Source organism: Pempheris klunzingeri, chromosome 3, assembly GCF_042242105.1.
Source record: "Pempheris klunzingeri isolate RE-2024b chromosome 3, fPemKlu1.hap1, whole genome shotgun sequence".
In the NCBI taxonomy this organism is placed as follows: Eukaryota; Metazoa; Chordata; class Actinopteri; order Acropomatiformes; family Pempheridae; genus Pempheris; species Pempheris klunzingeri.
In genome coordinates, this window is record NC_092014.1 from 15,679,748 (window position 1) to 15,703,494 (window position 23,747).

Below are 23,747 nucleotides of genomic sequence, written 5' to 3' on the forward strand. Positions count from 1 at the left end.
CTGTGAGCTAAAGCGAGAAAACCTCACAGACAGCAAAGAGCAAGAGAAAAGAGCAATAGTTCAGAATAACTGATTTGACAATAATGTTGATGTGACAAAGGTGGGATGATAATGACAGCTTACAGAGAAACGCGCCCATGAATGTCGTCTGACTGGCTCAAGTAGTGCCAGCACCCACCTCCCCCTCCTCAGCTGTAACATAGCTGCTAAAAAGTGAGACGTGAGCACCGGTGACATTAGCTCTGCTCGCTAACATGCTGACTGACTAAACAGGATGCTCATAGGTGGGGCAGATACAACACAGACGCCCTCAATAAAGCCAGTAAGTCTGTCTTAAATCTTGCAATGTCATTCACACGTTTGTCTTTGAGCAGACACGCAACATTCCAATAAAGATCATACAGTTGTCTATGAATTTAAATACACCCACACCCACTGTGGACTGCCGTCATTAAGGCGGCTGTAAATGAATGTAGCACTCCTCTACAGTATATAGGAGTAATAGCCTTGAGACTCAAACACCGCTCCTAGGGTGACTGCTAAAATATTCATTTGCAAAACTTCTACAGGCAAAACACAAATAATTGTGATGTTTGAAAGTAAAGGATTGATTCGTGCTGCGGAAAAACTGAGTTCGAGCCAATTTACCCCAAAAAATATTAAATATGGAAATATTTCCTCTGTATTTGGTCTTAAAGCTAAATTGCTGCCATAGCAAAACAAAACAACAGAAATAAAGAACAATATTATAATACAATAACTAAGGAGCTAATAGCTAGAAGAAATACATGGTTTAATTACCAAAGTGTAACATTTTAACTTGTTAATCATATTGTCCCATTTAGTCAGTAGATGCTCCATGTATGAAGACTAGAGCTCCACAAGGAGCTGATTTGAAATGGGAACAGAAAAAATGCCCACATGTCCTTAGTGTGGTGACATCTAGAGGCAGTGAAGGACATTTTATTTCCTGTAAAAGTGTGTGACAACAATGACCTCGAAGACTATGTCTGCAAATTGTTGCAAGGCAATTTCATCCACGCTACTCAAAACTGATCCATTTGGTGGATGTGTTTGTGTTTTTTTTACTGATAAGATGCTGTCCATCTAGATAGTAGAATGCTTTTGAAGACCTTCGTAAAAAAATACATCAGCTTTCTTCTTCAGAAGAAAAAACAAGTAAAAACATCAAAAATCATTGCATAACAGTCACTGTCTGGAGGAAGTTTAGTCACGTAGAAATAACTTTGTACACTGAAATGCACAAGCAGTACACAAAACAATTCAAATGCCAGTAACGCAGCATCTGAAATAATAACAATAACAAATATATGTGCCCCTGTTCTTGCCTGCATCAGACATTAATGAGCACAGTTTCAAAAGAAATGACAGGAAGTTACAAGGCAACAGCGATAACTTCTGTGAAATAATTAACAAAAGTTGGTTTTAAAAAAGTGCACATTTTCTGTCACTCAGCATTGTATAAACTAAATAAAACATATCAGATTGATGAACCACTTTATGTTATGTTGACTTGTACTTGATTGGAGGTACCAGAGAAAAAACGGTCACGCAGTATCCAAAATCATCCTCTGGGGAGCATGAATGTGCTCGATAGATTTCATTCACTGAATTCATGATCTACCATCTAGAGTCCAGGAGAAAAAAACTTTATTTCCAGTGGATTCATGTTGAGTGACAGAATCAGAGTAAAAACAAGTGCTCATACAGAAATAGTGCCCCCATCGGACCAGTAAGTGTAATATCTGAAGTAAGTAACCAGGTGAGGTTTGAGTCCATCAAATTTAACTGCTGTCGCACTTGCTGTGAAATAGATTGTTACAACCCAGAAAATGGAATAATGAATATTATAAAAAAAAAAGGTGCTTGGACTACAAAACCAGAATTATTTGTGATAAACTGGGCAGAAACCATTTTTGTCTCTTAGAATTTCACAAACATCAAGTAAAAGATGGCATTACTCACAAAACAAAGATTTTCTGATTAAGTTTTTCTCATAATGTAAATAATATGAAATACATGATTATTAGCTATGGATACCATAATGTTAAATATGTCACTTGTGGCATGTGCAAAGATGATAGTCCGTTTGGGCCCTCAGTGCATACAGTGCAAGTGGACCGCTAGGTCCCTGGGTGATCAAAGCTTGAGCTAACCACTAGGGCCCCCACACCCTTCAGTATGTTCATTGTTAGAGCCCTCAGGCACCTAGGTGTTTACAACGTAAGTTGGCCACTACTGCTGCCCATGGAATTTAAAAAGTAACCGGTAGGGGCTCAGGGCCCCTACTGGTCAGCTCACTGGCTCCTGGGCCTCTGGGTGTTTACAGTGTCAGTTGGCCATTGAGGACCCCCAGGGCCCTTGGTGCATACATCGATTGTAACACCTAGACCGCTTGGTACATAGAGTGCATCCTTACAAGGACAGTGCCTCATGAGGGGAGTGCCTCTGTACAACTGAGCCACTGGCTGGCACGCTACAATAAGTTGTGACATTATACAGTATTCAGCAACAAGTAATGTCATTCTGCATAACAGCACAGTTTTTGCTCGGTAGCCACCCTTATGAATCAGCTTGTCAACATGAATTCGTTAGTTAGTTAGTTGGTTGCCTTTTTGCCAGGTACCTGCCCTTAGCTGCAAATTAGCCAAATTTACTGCATTCTGCTACATATAATGATGTATTTTTGTAGGCCAGCCTGGAAGTTATCATCGGCATGAGTGCTGTGCGCTCCTGTTAGGCCACTGAAATATTTCCATCTCAGGGTGGGGGACCTCGAAAAGACGTATGCACAAGAAGTCAGAGACATGTTTTCCTAGCTTCATGTGCTGCCTTATTTCAAACTAGAAGTCTGTGATCCACCTGCAGGTGGAGTCAGGCACACTTATTTGGGAGAGCTTCTCCTTCAGAAGAGCCAGGATGATCGTATTGAAGGCAGAGGTGAAATACACAAACAGGATCCTGGCGTAGGTTCCTAAGGAGTCCAGTTGCTGGAGGATGTAGCGGAGTGCCATGTTTACTGCATCATCTACAAACCTGTTGCCTCTGTAGGCTAATTTCAGGTGTCCAGGAGAGGGTCAGTAATGGCTTCGGCAGAATCAGGTGCTCAATAGATTTCATTAGAGGTCATAGTGACGGGCCTGAAGTCCTGTGGTCCTTGGTGTTTGGGAGACGGGGATGAGTATTCAGGGTGGATGGAGACAGAGTATGGCCTGGCTGCTTTGCAGGGTTCTGTCTGTTAACGTTTCACCCCAAGATGGAGAGCGTCATCCTTGAGGTGGGGAAAGAGGGAGCCTCTGAGGCGGGCAGCTGGTGGATGGTGTTATGGGGGATGGTGTCAGGACTGTCCTATTGTCTTTCAAAGCGACAGTAAAACCCATTGAGGTTGTCGGCCAGGTGTGAGGTGCAGGCTTTATGTTTGTAGTCAGTGATCTGCCTGAGCCCCTTCCAGACAGAGGCAGAGTCAAATAGCCCTGTTCACACCTTCTAGTAACAGGCGTCTTGGGTGATCTGATCATAAGTGTTCTCGCAGGGGTCGCCACATCCATCTCAGGTGACCACTTGTGATTGGAACTCACTTTCCCACTCAATACATAATAGCCCCTTTTCCACCAGCCCCTTTTCCTCAAAGTTCCTGAACATTTATTCAAATCAGGCTGATGACGTATGGGGGAGTGGTAAAAGAAACTGCACTACACCTCCAGTCCAGTAAGTCGGACACACTGTGACTGTTGTGGTCCTCCAACTTCTTATAATCTTGCTTAAGTGTCTGCAACTTTTCACAAATTTGTTTCGCCGTGTTCCCTACATTTAGCTCTGCCAGCCGGCTATTCTTCCATAGACTCGGTCGTTTCGAGTTGCCGACTTGAAGTCCCACTGAATTTCTTCCTCTGCAAATACGCTCAAAAGAGCCTGGACCTCGTTGTCCGTCCACTTCTCGTAGCTTCTCCTCTTTTGCTCCATCATTTTGGGTGCATTAACACTTGTACTTAGAGCTGTCCACTTGAGATTGGATAACCCTAGATGCATGTCATTGCCACGTGTGCAGAGGGCTGACTGAGAACTGCTGTTTTAGTTTCTCAGAGTACAGCTGTTTAGCTGTTTATCCTACATGCTTAACATGTTTTGTCAACTCTTGAAACCTGTCTCTGTCCCCACTCTTAAATATCTCTTCCTTCTCCAACCTTAGCTGAGTATATCTCTTGATGTATTGATGTATTTCACCCTGGTGCCCGATGCTACAGAGCTGCCCTAATAGAAGCTGATATATGACATCACAGCCTCTGTGTTCTCGTCCAGACTGTTGGTGAGACTGTTCTTGGTCTTGAAAACATCCCAGTCGGTACAGTCCAAGTACGCCTGAAGGTCCTACATGGCTTCACTTTCCCATATGGACTATCCATCTGTTCAATGATGGATCCTTACAGAGCCCAAGAAAGCTGGATGAGTGTTCATCCTCTGACCCACCTTGTGCCTCGAAGGAGACTGTACATACATGACATAGACACTAATCAAAGGTACATTTTAACAGATGGATTTTGTCCACATTTAACATGTCAGAAGTGACATGTTAAATGATGTACAAACACAGACCAACGTGGATGTCTGTTTGACGTCCTGCAATATTCACTAGGACAGAAAGATATCAAGGTTTCTTACATTTCCCAATTATTTCGCTTTTTTCACCAGCCATGTACTGAAGCCAGTTCTCTACGTATAGTGTTATATCAGCTCGTGCATGTTTAAGAGCAACATCCAACATAATTATAGAGGAGGATGCAATCAGGTTGACTGTCAAACCAAAATGAGGAGCTGGGGTGTTGATTCTCAGTGGGATCATTGGTATTAGCAAACCTGTTCAGAGAATGTACAAGATTACATACAAGAGTGTTGTGTCCTAAAGATCATAAGAAAAAAAACTGGAGGGGCTGGCTCAAAATACTGGAAATCACAGAAGTCAAACAAAAACATGTTAATTGTACTGATAGCTCTTTTCTATTAATTTCTATTTAAAAGAGCAATATTTTGATTTTATAGAGATCAAGTCAAGTAGCCAAAGTGTGGTGCCTTTGACTCTATCTTTAAAGGTGAAGAATAAAATATTTCTTGAAAGACATAGGGAGGCAATTTCATTAGTTGTTTTCTGAATCATGTATTATTGAAACTTGGTTCTTCTTAATTGGGACTGAAACACCTGAGTCCTGAGTCAGGCCTGGTCTAAATTACATTCAGTCTAATTGAGTGCCCTTCTCTTGCCGTAGGTCTTGCGTCTATGTTACAATATGTCTTACTTGATACTTGAGTGTATCCAAGTGGCTCTAGGTGTATCAAAATCACAGGAGACAGAAGTTTTTTTGCATCCAGACAGAGAGTGTAAACAATGATGTCTGGACCTGTGAAAACCAACAATCCAACAATGCTTGGTCAGAAAAACGTTGTATTGGACATAAGACTGGAGCATCAGTTCCCAGACAAAGAGACAGAACGTTAAAAACACTGTCAAGCCCATGGTGTTATATAATTTGACAACAGACCTCAGGTCTTAGGCATCAGGTAACAGACAATGGTATCAGTCATCAGCCACCAGGTCTTGAGTATCAGACTTAACCAGAAACATGCTTTAATCTCATAATGTAAAGGAATGTAGGGTAAAAAGCTGCACACTGGAAAACAGGACAGTGGGACATCCTGTCACGTGATTGGGTACCTACCCGTGCCAGAAGCCTGGCAGAACTTCAATGTCATAATGTAATGATGACACCCAAAAGACAATTAATAAAGTGCCTAATATCCAAGCCCAAGGGGTAGATTGTATTTGGAGACAATTGTATGGGACCCAAAATGGAGCCCTGTGGCACACCAGTAGATTGGTAATTGGTGACACAAATTTAGTAACAGACACAAGAAAACGTTCACTCAGACAGAAAGACTGCTCCGCTGGCTATGCTTCTTTGTCAGAATATAGAGATCGTCATCACGTCAATGTGGCTGCTACACAGGGTTGTTTTAGTGGAGTTAATTCAAATAGAACCAGAATGATACTTAGCAAGGATGTTTTTCGTGTCCAGGTAGTTGTGAGCTGCTTGTTTGCTAAGAGTTATAGTTTTATAAATTATATATAAAACACTATTCCAAGCAACTCATGAGATTTTTCTTTAAGTCGTATTCATAATATACCATCATTCACTTAGACAGCAGCTCATTGTACTGTCAGCTCCTGGGACTGCCCTCAAGAAGAGAGGACAAATTAAATTTTGATGAACACAAACCAAAAATAACAGTCAACAATTAGTTTGCACTACAGTAATCAGATATTGTGCTCATTATTACTGCCTTAAATTGCTTAAATTTTGTTTCTAATAATCGGACTGAATTATAGGTCAGCCTATATTTAATTAATGTTTATTAGTTACACCACAACCTTCCTTGTGGCTCTTGATTCTGCCTTATAACAACACCACAACAGTTATTACTAGTACCACTACTACTAAAATACCAATAAAGAATGATCACAAATATAAATTCCCCCCATCATTTTGAGGATATGATATAGATATTGATAATATAAATCATGTTGAAACATGAAAAAAATCTCTTTCAAAAAAAACATGGGAATGTGCTTTTATTAAATAAAGAATAAATTACAATTATAAGACATTAATGTATAAATAACTCAATATACCACTGAAAATTATATCTCAATGTGTCAGAACAACTTTGAGAAAAATGGTTATTAAATAAATTACATCGTGAGGTTCTACTGATTCAAAGGGATGAGTGATATGTGGATAGTGGGCCGTCAGTTTGGTTACAGGAGTTAAGACAGCAGCGTTTTACCTCATGATATAGTCATGGTATATTTAATGTACACATCACACATCCAGAAGTAGTTGACAAGTTGATGTAAAGTTGCAGTGATGTCTGAACTGACTGGCTGTAAACAAACAGGCAATATGGACACGAGCATGCACACATAAACACTGTTTCAAATCTCTGCTTGAAATCTTTGACTGCACTAAGATCACAGGTAACTATTATCAGTTTGTTGCAGACGTCACATTTCATATCAAACATGTATGATTGTACAAAATTATGATTCAACTTTAAACAAAAATATCAATAGATATTGAGATATTGAATTATTTTAAGTTTTGGCATATTTGTCCTCTACTGCAGACAAGTAAACATGTTCTCAACTAAATAAATAAATTGACCCTCACTTTGAGTGGGTGATGTCATTAAACCGTCTTGTAAACCTGATATGGAGAGAAATATTTTGTTATCAGTGACAGCAGTGGAGGCTCTGTAGACTTGAACAGGTCCTGGACTGGGTAATAATTTACGTAAAAATCTTCGCACTGTCTGAGGACACAGAGCTGGTCCAGCGCCTGTTTCTGTTACTGCTTTTACATGGCAGAGTGCTGCCACCAAGTGGTGAACTGGATGAATATAATTTTAAAATGGCACTATCACAAATACTGCTCACCACAGCAGAGCATGGTGACAAAAACTTTACATGGCACGAGGCAGCAGATGAAAAATAGTAATAACTTTCTAGTTTTTTGTTCACCTATCATCAGGCATACTGATTACACCGGTAATCAAATGTCTTTTGGGTCATAAAATATTCTTCTCATAAATGGCCAGTAGCCACAGTGAAGGGAAAAAAGCTTAACAAGTGAAAAAACCTTGACCAAAGACTAGTGGTTTTGAAGGACTGGTTTACACTGTATCTAAATTACTCCAGGTGAGAAAGCCTGTATATGAAATAAGATGTTTTATGGCCATGCTACTAGTATTCTAAAATAATACAGGCTAAATTACACGCTGCAGGCTTTTAGATCAAAGTTGGGCATGTGTTGTCTATTTAGCTGTAAAAATAGGTCACAAAGTCAATCTGATTCTAGGAAACTTCTTTAAAACAACAACTGATCTGTTTTCTAATTATTCTCTATTGTCACTGCAAGAGCATAGTGAGCCAACGCAAGTGAGCATGAGCACAACTGCACTGGACCGTTTTTTCTTTTCTCTGTCCCCACTGTGGTGTAACAAAGCGTGCGGAGCTGAATCATCCCAAAGTGTTCAGTTTATGTGTACTGTTACGATGAATCACAGAGTCTGCAGTATGCACAGTCATGCACCATGTGGACCCTTTAATTACGCACACGCTGCCGCCCATAGAATCGCATTTCATATGTGATTGATGTAGCGGCTTTCCCTCTTGTAAGTATGCATGTCTGTGCACGTACAAACTGTTTTTAAATGGAAAATGAAACATAAACAGAGCGAGGGAACATTAGAAAAATGTCATTTGATTTCTTTGTGAGGGTGGATATAAAAGACAGCACAGCTTGCGGTGTTTTTTAAGCCCTCCTGACAGTAAAGCCACAGGGATTCTTTCTCCAAACGAACAGTTGCTGCTGAGAATTTTAAAAAAGCAATTTGTGCAGAGTCAACTGCAGAGCTAGCGAATCACCACAACCCAGAAATTATGATTTTAATGTTTAGAGCAAGTCCTTTCATTTGTCTGAATTCAGATGCCAGTTGCTACACAAGTCTAAACCCTAAAAATTAGCCTCTTATAGACATAATAATGTGGCACTTTCTAAGCTTGTTCTACCAAGATGGTGATAAATGACAAGGCAGTGGCAGTAGATAAAAGTTAATTTTATAATGGCACTAAGTCTTTGGGCAGGACCGTCCTGCCATCCGCATATTCATATGGATGACTCTGAAATTAACCTAGAGGGGTCTGATATGTGTCTGTGGGGATGGAGGTGTAGACGACGATGAGTGGAGTTTGGGATCAGAGCAAATGACACCAATTCTTTACAGATTTAAATGATTTCCAAGCATGCAGCGATGCTGTGGTGACAATAATTATAATATTCAGTAGATTCATCAATCCGCTTCATTGCACTGGTCTTTATTCTCACTTTGTCTGAACTAGTCCACTGACTGACGGACTGACTGACTGACCGAATGACTACAGGTTGCTTTCTTGGGTGTCATTGGAGGAAATGGGATGCAGACCTCCATTCTCGTTCAGTCTCTTGGCACGATAGGTTTCATAGTGAATGTTATGAGTGACCTCCTTCAAATCCTGGAGGTGAGACCTGACAAAGAGAGGTAAAAGAACATAGGCAGGAAATGTTACTAGTATATATGTAATACTGCTGATATAAATTTGAAACAGGGGAGGTATCCATGCTATTTTGTTTTAAAAAAAAACAAAACATTTTAGCCATCTGTATGTTTTGGTTCAATACAGCGTTACAGTTACAGCGTTAAGTGGTAATTCCATGACTGGACCCAGGAAGCACATTGATTCAAAAGGATTTACCACCAATTTCAAAATGATAAGAAAAGCATTTTCACAATGCTTATTATGTGCTTATTGTCACAACATTGTCAGGTACAAAAAAAGTATGTTTATTTTTTTAAAGATGAAATTATTATTTATTAATGTATTTGATAATATATCTTTCAAATAATTAGTCAAGTAGTCGATTAGTTGTAATCATGAATCATCAACTACAGTATTTTGGTAATAAATGGATAATTTGACAAATTTCTTAAGCAGAAATACCTAAAATCTAAAGACTTTCAGTATCTTACAACAATTCTTCAGCTGGTCAGCAGATTATTCAATGATGGAAACAATCATTACTTTTATTCCTGATTAACATTATTGTTAAAATACTATGATAAAAAGAAAGGTTCCCTGTTGTTTCTAATTGTTCCTTCAATCAAGTTTTTGCACCGCATTGGGATTTAAATAATCTGTTTAAAAGGCTGTTTTTACCTGATCAGGAAATCTCTCAGCAGAGCAAACTCACAATGGTTCGGATTTTCCACTGCAACAAAAAAAAAATGGACAGACTCAAATGTCACATCTTATATGTCAGACCATTAATATTACACCTGAGGCAAAGGGACTGTAAATGTTACTTATTAAGAAATATCGCTCACCTTCTACAACCCCCCAAGCCGTCTTCCTCCCCAGAACTCGTTTGCCGTTCACTTGATATTCTTTATCGCTGCCCACCACAGCAAAGGGCATCGCCTCCTATGGACAGAGACATTTCAACATGCTTCAGTGTACCAAAGAGGGCTGCACAAGGTTTATGAGATCAAACAAATACACAACATGCCCCAAGTGCCCTGACATTCTGTTAGGAGGAAGCTGTGCGTGAGCGCAGGAGAGGCTGAGTCAAGCTGTGTGGAAATGAGGAGGCGGGGAAGACTCAAAATCAAAACGTGTGGGACAACGTCGGGACAAACGTGCGCGAGAGAAAGAACAGAGCCACTTACTCTGATCTTGTCATTGTCGCTCTTGTCCTCCATGTCCTCATCAAACTCCTTCTGTGGGTAAAACTCAATCCCACTCATCTCCAGCTCCTTCCTTACCTACAGCACAAAAAAAAACAAAGCCAGGAAGCAACACACGTACATGACACATCTTCATCTGAGCAAATCACTCGTGTTCCTGACAATCTGGATAGGTAGTGGCATCTATAACCTACAAATACAGTTAAATTAGCAGATATCGGCCAGTAGTCAGTACTCTCAATAGCTTTTTTTTTTTTTACATTCACATAGTAAATAAATATTTTCAGATATGATTATAATTTTTTAAGCTGCATTATCATTATTTTTTGGCCACTAGGAGGCAGTGGAAACAAACTGTAAACACAACATTGACAAATTATGACCTTAAAAAGTTGATGGGCTGTAACTGCAAAACGCTGCTTGTTTAAACATCCAGCCGACAAAAAACAACAATAGCAGTAGTTTTTGTGTGTCTGGTCACTGATGAATCCTTTTAGCTCTGATTTGGTCTCTACCAACACCTGAGGGAAATCTGTCGCTACTACTAGCTACTAAATGCTACACTATGCTCACCAGCTAGTTGCTAACAATGTATTGTAAAAATGTATTGATCAGGACATCAAGACATCAAGACACTGTTTCTGAATAACCTTTAACACGTCTTTGGCATTTCATGATAACTATTGACGTCTGCATTGAGGGATACTGTTGTATCAGAAATAAGCTAATATTGGCTCATATATCTGTATCAGTCGTTGGTGAAACTCACCCGCTGTTTGAATTCCTGTCTCTCCTCAATGGTCAACGTGTCTGCCTTTGCAATGACAGGAATAATGTTGACCGAGTGGCTCAGGCGCTTCATGAACTCAACATCCAGCTGCCGGAGACTGAGAGCCGCAGAGAAGAGAAAAGATAGAGAGGGAAGGTGAGTACTTGGGTGGATTTAGGAGCTGTGATTCTCCCAGAGGGCTGGTATGCGACCATTGCGAAAAGACCATTGGGATAACAAATAGCCGAGGGAGGCAGAGGGATTTTATTTGTCATGTTTCATACGTCCAATTACCTTTCCCTGGTCTTGCAGCAATTACAGAAGGACTTACAGTGGGAATGCTATTGAAAAGTGGGCTTATCATTGGACAAAGGTTGTGTGTCCCAGTTCTTGTTTGCCTGCACACAAAACATCCTGTCGGCCTCAATTACCTCGGCTAAGAAGGATGGGATACGCTGGCTGTAATACACAAAAGACTGTATCCGTTTATCCGTTAAAGAGCAATTTCACAGTTGTCAGCAGGAGCTAATTGTGAGGTGTTCAGAGGAGACAGAGAGGTGTGTGTTGTCTGCAATATAAAGTAGCACACATGATTTAGGGCTTTGTTAATCTGAAATGAAATGTTTTTGGATAAAGGGACATGAACACTGTGTGCTGCATATCTGTATGTGTGTGTGTGTGTGTGTGCTGCTCTCTCCCAGCTTGGGTGCCAACAGATTAATAAAAACAAATCCCTTTTTAGATCAGACACTTAAGACGGTTTGAGTGATTACTTTGCTAATCTCTAGTTCTGATACAGTTAAACTCACGAGTGTCCAGTTGGGGGGATGAAATAGAGACAGCAGTGCACCCTGGTGTCTGGGATGCGCTTCTTCCTGGTGATGTTGACCTCCTCCTTTAGGAACTTCTCATACTGCTCATTTATGTACTTGGAAATGGGCTCCCAGCTGTGGAAACAGAAGAAGAGATCAGCTTGAGAGCAAAAGATTAATCGAGGGAAAAAGGTGAAGAAGAAGAAGAAGATTACACTTGAGTAGGAACATTTTCAATATAGTTTGGGGGAACTAAATGCATTGTTGCACCACTGACGAGTGACAATTAGTTCTTCAGGCAGTAATGATGAAATTTATGCAGCTTTAATGTTTCAGGAGTTGGAAAACCCACCAGTTGTCGTTATTGATTTGGTCTCCAAAGCCTGGAGTGTCGACAACTGTCAGCTTCATCTTCACACCACCCTCCTCTAGGACTGCAAAACACACACACACACACAGACACACACGGCTGTTGCATTGATGTACATTCGATATGTTAATGTTTGATGATGTGATTGAGGCATTTTTAACATGAGCACGTGACAACACACGTCTGCTGTGTCTCCCTCTGGTAAGAGCGTAATAATGTCAGGTCGCTGTCGACCGCAGGCGACGAGCGCACAATCGTGTAAACTGAAGCTGAACCAAACACTGAGCTCCGTCTTAGGGTTTGACATATCACCACTGTTTCCCTGGTGCTGTTAAACCATCAAGGATATCTACAAGTTCAGGCACTTCTCCAGTCCCAGATGCCGTAATGAGCACAGTGCTACATACTGAAGAGTCCCCAACCGACTCCATAAACGGCACGCAGAGCTGTCTGCCTTAGTAACTGATCTGACAGTAACACTGGGGGAGGGGCGCTAAAGTCAGATATTTTCAAATGCAACACATAGTGGCTTTAAAGAGGAGTAATTTGCTCTGTGATTTGGCTAATTTAGGACCCTTTTCAAACCAAAATCATGGCAGACTCTTGCTGCTCAGTTCTGTAGGTTCCAGCAGAGAACTTGGCCCTTATGGAAGAATATCGCAATTACATGAATATTTTATGATATGTTTTATGAGTGTCATTCCTGGCTCGACAATATTGTTACTAAACCGCAAACTGAGCCATGTTTATCTCTTTGTGTAAGCGGTCAGCGGGGATCATTCACTGTTACCATGGAAACACAACTGCCGGTCCTGAGACTGTCTGGCGCAACGGGAGCAAACTTTTTCAGGCTTCAAATTAGGTCCTTTAAACATTATCTGTCTAGCGTGTATCAGGCTTGACAAAAACAACATGTGTTTGAAGAAAATACGATGTGGGCTGAAGTCGGTCCACAGGCGCTGTGTGACAGGAAAAACACTGTCTCTCTATTTTTTTTTTTTACTCCCATTGATTAATCTATTTCCAGTAAAAGCTGTCGGCGATCCAGCAGGAATCTGTCTGCCTGAGAACTATCTGTGCTGGCCGCTGACTGGAAACCAATCATTACTGAAGCCCAGTGTGGATAACTGTGCTCAGAGAAATGGTCCACATCACTACTGATGTAGAAATATGGTGAATAAAATCATTATTTAACTTACAGAATCTGCTGCATAGCTCAGATAAATATGATGTGAGACCGGTGACATGTTGTATGCAGGCGCATGAGGAAACACTGTATATAGTAGGTGTTCATGACTAAAAATATGGCGTGAGTCATGGCGATGGCTCGCCGCTAAAGGATCAGTTCACATTTTTTCAAGTCTGCCTTAACACGATAGTCAGGTGCCCATATGTACACTGAAAGATGTGTAATCACCGATGGTGTAATCATTCCTCCTGCTCATACTGGCCATTGAGAGATCCCTTCCTAACATGCTTCCACTCTAAGAGATGGGGGAAAAAAGTTAGTGCTTCTTCCATGTAAAAATATATTCAGAAGTTTATCTGAAGCTAATATGAGCCTTCAGCAGTCTGAGTTTCATAAATCAAGTCAGTATCCGCAGTTGTTTTGGTACAAAGCTCAGAGTAGACCAAGCACTGTGTGTGGAAATAGACTTATGTTGAATTATTATTCAAGCATGTTTATATTTAGCACTTTATCACGCTAAAAACCCCACACAAAGACACTACAAACTGTAGCATCGCTCTCACGCACTGTTTACAGACTGTGATCAGTGTTTATTCATTATCCTTACACTTCACTGAACAGAAATGTAATGCGACCACACCTTTAGAAATCCTGAATGTCTGGGCTTACACTGGCACACTGACACTGCATCAGAAGAGAGTGTGACGGCATAAGTCCCAGAACAAGATTATCACCAAAATCTACTTAGCTGATCCGAGAGCAACAATCTGTCATCTGTCAGTGATCTGACCACTGCATTTCTGCCAAATCCGTTTATAAATATTTATATATTTTGCAAACAGACAGAGATGAAAACATATCCTTAAAGTGAACTACCCTAAGTATATATATTGACAGTACATATATATATATATACTGACAGTAGATGAACAGAAATGATTAAAGCCTCTCACACAAAGTACGTGCAGAAGATGCATAAGTTTGCTGGTGCATTTGTGGCTCAACTAAAATAAATGGCTCACTTGGCAGCTACCAGGGTGCGCTGATAAACAGTGAGTAGGTCTTTTAAGTCTTTTAAGAACATGGTCAGGGATCGTTAATTTTCTCTGTCAAATTAAATGCTGCTATAAATGTCTGGCTCTAAAGACAGAACAGCAGCGCTCTCTGAGTACTCACCATGAGACACTGCTTTGATCTCTACGGTTTTGGGGATCTTCTCATCACGGGCCCACCCTGCGCTCCTCCTGCTCACCTGGGACTTGAATAGGGTGTTCATCAGAGTGGACTTTCCGAGACCGCTGTGACCTGAGACGGGAGGGGCGACGAAAAATGTCATGAGCGAAGCCAAAGAGGAGATAAAATGATAAAAATGTTCACCTTTCACTGAATTCACAGGTGACTTACCGACAACCATGATGTTAAAGTCAAAGCCCGTCTTCATGGTCTTCTTCCTCATCTGCTCAATGATAGTGTCGATACCAATGTAACCGAGTAAAGTGGATCCACCACCGGAGCTGTGGGAGCCACCATGACCTCCATTGTGTGCCGCAGTGTGAACCGCAACATGCCCGGCAGCGTGGCCCACAACGTGACTCACAACATGGCCGCCACCGTGGCCCTGGCTGTGACTCCCAATGGGGACTGGGATGCAACTTGGAGGAGGAGCAGAACCGCCGCTTACTCCTCCTCCTCCGGCACCCAAGCCCTGGGGCGGGAAGGGGTTGGAGGGGGAGGGAGCCCCAACATTTGGTGGCTTGGCAGGGACGGCTGGTTTGGGTCTCACTTCTGGAGGGACGACGTCCGACATGTCTGCAGAAGAAAAGGAGAAGAGGATAAAAATAACACCTTTCATTAAGAGAAAATGCTGCCAAATCACAATGAAGTAGGTCAGTAGAGTCGGCTGAGGCCTCTCCTCCCTCTCTCTGCTCTGAAGAGATGGGAGGTTGGAGTAGGTTGGTTCATTAAATTACCAAGATGTTTTGTTCATGTACATCCAGTCACACACAGCGTTGTAGTTTTAAGATATCTAGTTTTAGGATAACAATCTCCAGAGTGACAGAGACATTGTGAAAAAAGTCTTTGTTAAATATTACTGACCTTCGTGAGAGAATTTGGTATGGTCCAGATCTCACAGATTCACATTAAATACAGTTTCTCCATTTTAAATATATATGTATAACGACACACCGGCTTATATCATGTTATTTCAGATTTACTGGTATCAGTGTTTATGTTGCTTGATAACATAAATTGCAGTACGAAAATGCACAAGATTTTAAGAGTTATTTAAGAAACAGTGTCACATACAGAGCAGATTTATTTTTCAAATGCAAAATGTTCTGCTAAGTATGTTCTCAATTTAAAAAACAGTCTCCTGTATATAAACTAAGACAATCAGCTGATGTATCATCATCACATTGTTTGAACTTAGTACTTTGAACTTATCACTTAACTTAATAAATTAGCTGTATTAGTCGATTTATCAAGTAGTTGTTTAACGGAAAATGTATCTGCAACTACTTTTAATTGATTAATCTATCTTATTTAGAAAAACATGCCTAAATTCTTATGTTTCAGTCTCTCAAATATGAGTATTTGCCTGATTTCTTAGTCAATTATGATAGTAAACTTAATATATTTGGGTTTCAGCCTATAGGAACTGGTATGGGCATTTTCCTGATATTTTCTGACAATTTATAGACACCTCTATTGTGTCAGGGTCTCAGAAGCACATGCAAAATCTCAAATATTTGAGCAGAAACTCCCAAACTATTCACACATCTTGACACCACTACAGGTGAGTAAGAGAGCATGTGTTTTGTGAACTGGCCCTTTACATGAAGCAAGCAGTGCTGGCAGATGGTAGCAGTAACATGCAGCCCTCCGGGGCGTACACATGGGGCAGCCTGCTGCCATGCTTTAAGTGATAGATAGGATCACACAGGTCACTGAGGCAGGGCTGTCACTCTGACTCAGTGGTCATGCAGCCCTGCTGCCCCCACATACATACAGTAGAGCACAGATCACCACTTATTTCTGCTTTCACTGAGAGCGAAATCCTGCAGGAAGATCACAGCTGGAGCCTGACACACGGCGTTACAGTAGCTGATGCTGGCATGAGAGCTGCGACCTGTTTTCTCACTAAAAACCCAAATATTTGTTCTGCATTTGGTCAGGGGGCCACACATCGGGGCTCCACGTGTAGGATACCGACATCCAGTGTGCTTTAACAGGACACACGGTGGCTCGGCTCCATCACTGCCAGTCGGCCCTATTGTCTGTCTCCACTCATGCTGGATAACAACGGTAACGGCTAACGGCGCTAGCTGCTAGCTACCGTCCGCTAACGGTCCGCTAACGGCTCTCACTCACCGATTCCCGATCAATTGATCTGCAAATCTGCTGGAGGACCAGACGGGCTTCCTGACGGCTGTCTGCTCTCAAGATCACACGATGTACATCCAAACAGGGAGATAATAAGATGAGGAACGGTCACGTGACTGGCCTGGGTACCGCTGCTCTCCTTCCCTCTGGCCGAGAGCCCCCCTCCTCCGTTGCCAAGGCGACAAGAGGAGAGGGAGGGAGGGGATGCAGCGCGCATGCGCAGTGTAACCGCCTCAAAGTCGCCTGTCAGTGACTATTTTTAGGGAACATTTTGGATTTGCATCATAATGAGACAAATCCAGTTTGATCTGCACAAACTGTGCAGAAACTTTTTTTTCAAAGTGTAACAAATACCCTGTAAGGTGGTGGAAGATCTTTTACTTGAATAAATAGCACACAGTAACAAGTATAACAACTGCTGCATGCTTGATTTTACTTCAGTGAAAGAGCAGAGTGTTCTCTATCAACAGTAAAAGGAGGCTAATCATAGTGGAGACAGAATGGCCCAGTCATTGTTATATTACTGTGTATTGGACTACTAATGCAGAGGTATTTTTTTCTGACTTCATACACAGAAATCCATCATTATCAATAAGGTTGTTTTTCTTTTTGGTGTTTGTCTAAAGACAAGTAACTTTGACTGCCTGATAAATGTAGTAAAGGAAAAAGTGTAATACTGGAGTTGAAGTAACTGAAAACTGAGACACTGATTTAAAGTAAAAGTACCTTAAATTAGTACTTAATTGCAGTACTTGAGTAAAAACATACATTTACATCTCACCTCAATGTAAAAATACTCCATCACATGTAAAAGTCATTAATTTGTGGTTTTACTTAAGTAAAGCTCATTTAAACTGCATTACACACCGATGAGTTCTTTAATTTATATCAAAGCATCATATTTACAAAGCTCATCATGCATAGTGTGTAAAACCTGCTCAGTTACTGATGTATAAATGATGCAGAGTAAAAAGTGCCAAAACGTTCCATCATCAAGAAGTGCCTCAAAATCATAAAAGAAAAGTGCTTGAGTAACTGTACTTCTGACTAGTGGTGAAACATGTGAGGTCATTGCACTAAACTAAAGAATCACAACAACTAAATTCATTGTGAACATTGTGTTTTGTAAAACAAACACTGGGCAGTTTTACCTCACGGGGCCTCTAAAAGCTATTCAAATGAAACCATCTGACCATCAGCTTTAGTTGGACTGCACAGAACTGAGGGACGTACAGTGTGCAACCTGTGGCAAATGGGTCGTAAGTACATACTGTTTCACTTTAAAGGGTCACAATGTTGGTAACCGGCATAACCACTCGACATAAATATGTGTTCCCGTTGTGTCTACAGGCCATCAAACCATGGGGAAAAACTGCCCTTTCTCTTTTTCTCCATCTCCATCTTTCAGTAAATGTCTCTGTCCACTGAAAACCTGTTGTTGTCTTTTTCCTCACCAACATCAGCTTCCAATAACACAAAGATGTCTAAATGTCAGCGAAGCAGCAGGTTGTTTCTGTTCTTCTAAAGCAGAGCATTCAGACAGAGGCTTGAAAAAAACTCCAGGAGCCACGTCTGCCAACAGAAAAATAATGTTTTTTGAGCATTAGACCATGTAAACATGTTCTAGTAGGACCTCCAAATACAATTATGAACTTTAAAATGAGCAGAATATCTTCAACCAGCAGCAATGACACAGTATTTGCAAGTGCTGCTGTGATACCATGGGGTAAAATTATCCAGTATTTAAAGAGAACTTTAGCTGTGTCACAGTACTCACACTTTACTTCCAAGTTCTCTGTTCGTCCTCTTTTTGCTCTCCTCTCTGCATGTTTTGGTTGTGTTTGTTTGTCTCTGTGGAGTTATGTGCTGGCAGGTCCTCCTGGACTGGTCACTTTAATTGAAGTCTGATAACCAACGTTGTCACATCTCTCCACAGCATGTCTGTTACTGTACTGATAAGAAGCGATGTCTTAAATCCCTCTGCTACCACCCCTTCATCTGAGTTCCCGCCTCTTAGACAGAAAACTCTTTCCATAAACAGATTAAAAACAGGACATGAAAGAGTTCCCATCACATCTCTGTACTCACCCACATACACTGAACCCGGGTAATACATGGTGACGTAATAAGGGTCCTCTGGCTCCTCCATGATAAACGCTCTGTCTGCTGGAGAGTGATTGGGTTTGTGAGGTGGAAGGGGAGCTGTTGTTGTTGTCTCGTCTGGTCTCTGATACACGCTGTGCTGTGGCAGGGATGGCAGGTCAAAGACCCCCTTTGAGCTGAAGCCAAAACTGTTTGTGTTGACTGGGCGGTGTGCCACAAACGGTGGCCTGCTTACAACGCATTTCTCCGAGGGATATTCTAGTAGCTTTGTGGGCACCCCATGATGGTCAGACAGTGCAAAAATATCTGTTTGATTGAGGCCTGTGTCACTGAGGTTCACCTCTTTGTGGCTGTTATTTTGCCCAGGAGACTGTTGGTGATCTAAGCGATGTGTGTGTGATGTCATATTTGAAAAGGTTTTTGATAAGGTCCTCTCGGTAGGAGCAGGTCGGGAGGCCTCCTGTGTCTGAGGTGCCACCAGACATGTCTTAAATTGATTTAATCTGCGTGCACACTGAGGAGCTTCCATGTTACGATCAATTTCTCTTGACTGGCAGCTATAATCCTGTAAAACACAGTCGAACTCGCTCACTGCTCTCCTCACGTCCATCTCTGTGGTTTGACTCTGAGCCTTCGACCAGAATCTGTGTTTCTGAGGGGACTTGATGCCTTGAGGTGCGTTGGTTTGTTGAGAGTGTTTCCATGAAATGTCTGTAATTGTCCGTGCGTTGCTTTCTTCCCGCGGTCTCCTGAGATTAGAGCCCGATAGAAATGTTGCATCAACTTTTGTTTCGCTGTTGAAGCCAAATCGTCTTCTCCTGGTCTCAGCGTTGGCCGAGACAGTTGACTGACTCAGGAGAGGCTCTGTGGAAAATGACATTTTGGGATTCATTTGTAAAGCTGCACTTTGTTCATATGATTGGTCATTGGAGCCAAATCTTGCAGTTTGAATGTAATTCCTATTCTGAAGGTAGTCTGTAGATTTCCTGTGGAGGGTGAGGCTCGACTGAGAAGCCAGCCCATCTAACGCTGATTGAGATTCTCTCTGAACAGCATCAGCAAACTTAATCCCTTCAAAGTCTGAAAGAGGTGTTTGCGTACCTGTCATTCCACTTGGCAGGCACTCCTGCTGTTGTTTGAAGTTTAGCTTTGGTTTAGGGGTTGCAGTGATGTCTCTATTCCTAGGCGGAGGCTTTGGTTTATCTTTTTCAGTATTTTCTTTTTTTCCTTGCAAAAAGACGGCACTCTGAGATGCAGCTGCTGATTTCGGATGCTGAAGCTCTCTGCACGTCATGGGGCAAGCTCTTCTCGACGGAGGATGAGTAAAGTCAAGCAAAACTTCTTGGTCAAGGACGTTGTGCTTTGACTCATTTGAAGACCTCAGTTTGCTGGACTCAGGCTCGACTTTAGTGTTTGATATGGTAATGGGTCTGGCACATCTCTCTTTAGCAACGGGAGAAGGCCACCTGCCTCCCTGGCTATCCAAACTCATCCCTCGGCACAGGGAGGTTGGAGACGGACTCAGTCTGGGTGTTGGGACAATCAGAGTTGGAGATACACTTGGCTTCGGCTGAGGCTGGTGCAGTAGTGGAGGGGGATCACTCAACTGTGAGGCGGGGAGATGAAGGGAATCAGTTGGCTTTGGTTTCAGAGTGGAGAGAGTGGGAGAGGAATTTGGCTTTGGAGCAGGACAAATGGAGATGCTGGGCTTTGCAGGGAAACTTGGAGAGCTATAAGTTTTGGGCTTGGCTCTTGGGAGGGTTGAAGCTCTTTCCCCCTGGTCTCTCTGTGAATGCTGACATGATTTACCCCAAGAGGGCCGAACGGATGTCTTAGAGGAGCAAATTGGAACAAAAGATCTGGAGCCAAAGGAGGAAAGAGAAAAAATATGTAAACTACAAAACAAATTCAGCACAATATTCATTTCATCACACGTAAATCATCTCTAGAATTTAAGATACACCTTGATTTACCTGTCAGTGTTTATCTGTTTAATGTTGTGTTTTTCATAGACGAGTCCCTTCTCGTCAAATGATGGGAGCTGAATGGGTTTCTTTTTGATGACAGGAGACGAGAGGGAGAGAGGAGGTGACAGGCAGACTGATGGAAGTTCCTTTGTTTGTCTGGATGATGCAGATACTTGAGGGATCAAAGGTGCCAGATGGTGAAAAACACTCATTCTGTTTCTGTTTATTGGAAAGAGGTTAAACAAAAGTTAAACGGAAGGAGAGACAGAGAAATGAGGCAAGAGGAAGTTGTTAAATATATACGAGACAGTTAAATTTATTAACAGTCTGACACTGGTGGAAAAAGTATTCAAGCGCTTTATTTGGCAATTTCACAATGTAAAAGTAGTCCATCTAGGTAAGAGCTGCGTTCAAGATCTTACATGAGTTAAACTACAGAAATGTCTGCATCTGAACCTAAAGCACTAAAAGTAAAAATGCTCCTGTGATTTTGATATTATCATATGTGAAACTGTTAGATTGTAAATACTAATGCATTAATGACTGGGTGGAGTTTTACTGTTGAAGCTGGTTGAAGAGAAGCCAATTTTATCTACTAAATGTACAGTTGGCGAGTTAAAACCACAAAGATGCTTCATATTCTACAGGTTTATCCTATGTTTTCTATATAAAATTTGAATCTGCAAAATAACACACAGCCATCGCTGTAAAGTGAAAAGTACAATATTTTCCATCTGAAATGTAAAAGTATAAAGTAGCATAAAATGGAAATACTTGCAAATTTAAAGAAAAGTGTAAATCCTACATGTCAAATCTTTACAATGAAAAATGTAAGTTTTTTAAGTTACAGTAGAAGAAAACAGACACTAACCTGCTGCCTGAAGCTCTGGCTCTGATGTTTACACGCCGAGGGAGTAAATAAGTCAAAGAGTGTGAGACGGGGAACACAGCAGTAGGAAGTAGTGGGCACAGAAGTGCCATTCTCTCCATTCCTGGACACTGAAGCAGCACTGTTTCACTCCCACTCTGGCCTCTCATTGTGTTTGGTTCATGGGACATCTGTTGTCTGTGATGTCTGAATGTGGTATTATTGGCCCGTCTGATTACAGGACAGATCCGTGGTGGAACAAGTACTCAGATCCTTTACTTAAATACATTGCATTAATGTAGAAATACAAGCCTGTTATTAGTAAAAGTCCTGCATTCAAAACTTTATATAAGTCAAAGTACGAATGTAAAATCAGAATAATTCACTCAGAATATCAAAGTATTTTGACTGACATGTTATATACATGAAACTATTAGACTGTTTTTACTGATGGATCAGTTTGTAAGCAGCACTTTGCTGCCAGAGCTGGAGCTTGTTTTAGATGCTTTACAGACAGTTGAGTGTTTTAGTCTAGTGGCTCCCAACCTCAGGGTCAGGCCCCTCCAAAGGGTCATGAGATCAGTCAGAGTCATGAGATGATAAATGGGGCAAAGCAAAGAAAAAAGATCAGAGATGTGTTACATTTTTCTCTCTTTGTTCTTTGCTTTCTTTTGTCATTGAAAATTTGTCCTTTTTCTGCCTCCGACAGTTATTTAAATGAAACCTTGTGACAAGTTTTGAGGCGAAATGTCTCTTTGGTGAAACTGCTGACAACTCATAGACATCTGAGCCATGACAACTAAACATTGATCTTTGTAAGATCATATGTTTTGAATGTAAATACTTAAATGTCTTGAAAAGCAGCAAACAGATGACAGATAAATTATATGGAATATAAAGTACAATATTTCCATCTGAAATGTAAAGTACTACTACAAGTGCAAAGTAGCATAAAATTGAAATACTCAAGTAAAGTGCAAGTACCTTAAAAGTGTTCGTAAGTACAATACTTGAGTGAGTTTACTTAGTTACTTCCCAGCAGTAGGGCAGGCAATCTACACACTATAATATATAATTTTAAATCAGATATTATCACAACTTAAGTCAGAGAGTAAATCCAAAGAAGTGAGGATTAAACAGTTTTATTTTGTATGAACAAAGAAGCATATGATCATCAAAAGCGGGTTGTTACACACCCCGTTTCCTCACCATGCTGTCAAGTAAAAATAATGAAAACAAAAAAAAAACAAAAACACTTTGAACATTACCAAATACTATTTTTCAATAATCTTGGTCCATCTAGGATAATCTTGGCACCTTGAATAAATCAGTTGGTACATATTATTTGAATGAACTCACTACTACATCATTTTGGCACAGTGGCACTAACATCCACATGCTTCTCAGCGGCTGCCATCAGCGGAGAGAGGAATAAAACCCCTCCCTGCTGGCAACAGATTCATTGCACATATGTCGTTCACTTTGCTAATTAAATGCACGATATAAGTAAACTTCATGATATATGTCAAGTGATTGTCGGATTACAAAACGTATGTAAAAGTTGGCACAAGTGTAAGATGGCATGAAATTTACACCATGTTTCGAACACATTTCTAAAGGGCAGCACGTCCTCCGATCATGTAGTCTTCTCCTCCTTGTGCATTTGGCTGCATTTTAGAAATTCCCTTAAAACCCCTCTGCTTCTCTTTTCCCTGATCTCTACAGCAGGAGCTTAAAGAGTGTTAGAGATCAGGGAAAAGTTGGAATGATAGATCAGGTCTCTCCTCCTTCTGTCTCTCCCATTTTCTTTCTCCATCTTTAAGGTGTTGGCTCACATCCCACTGAAGTCCAGGCAGCACCCCTGTCCAGATGGTCCGCTGCCCGCCCGCCTGCTCCTCCTCACCCTCTCGATCATATCAGGGCATTACTATC

General features: G+C 41.2%; 1 protein-coding gene across 1 annotated transcript; it reads right to left on the reverse strand.

Moving 5' to 3' along the window:
* Positions 1-6,644: 6,644 nt before the first annotated feature.
* On the reverse strand, positions 6,645-19,097 carry septin3 (septin 3). Its single transcript, XM_070827562.1, has 10 exons — positions 18,966-19,097; positions 14,898-15,302; positions 14,670-14,798; positions 12,287-12,368; positions 11,932-12,069; positions 11,123-11,240; positions 10,336-10,431; positions 9,994-10,090; positions 9,827-9,878; positions 6,645-9,137 (listed from the first exon to the last, which is right to left on the reverse strand). The coding sequence occupies exons 1-10, from the start codon at positions 19,024-19,026 to the stop codon at positions 9,008-9,010; spliced, it is 1,308 nt and encodes a 435-aa protein (XP_070683663.1). The 5' UTR covers positions 19,027-19,097; the 3' UTR covers positions 6,645-9,007.
* Between the last annotated feature and the right edge of the window lie 4,650 nt (positions 19,098-23,747).

Excerpts from the sequence above, each read along its gene's own strand:
- septin3 (XM_070827562.1), bottom strand. The coding sequence starts at position 19,026 with ATGGAGGAGCCAGAGGACCCTTATTACGTCACCATGTATTACCCGGGT. Across the intron at positions 9,879-9,993 it reads GGCTTGGGGGGTTGTAGAAG|TGGAAAATCCGAACCATTGT; the intron begins GTGAGCGATATT and ends TTTTTGTTGCAG. Across the intron at positions 9,138-9,826 it reads CTGAGAGATTTCCTGATCAG|GTCTCACCTCCAGGATTTGA; the intron begins GTAAAAACAGCC and ends TCTCTTTGTCAG.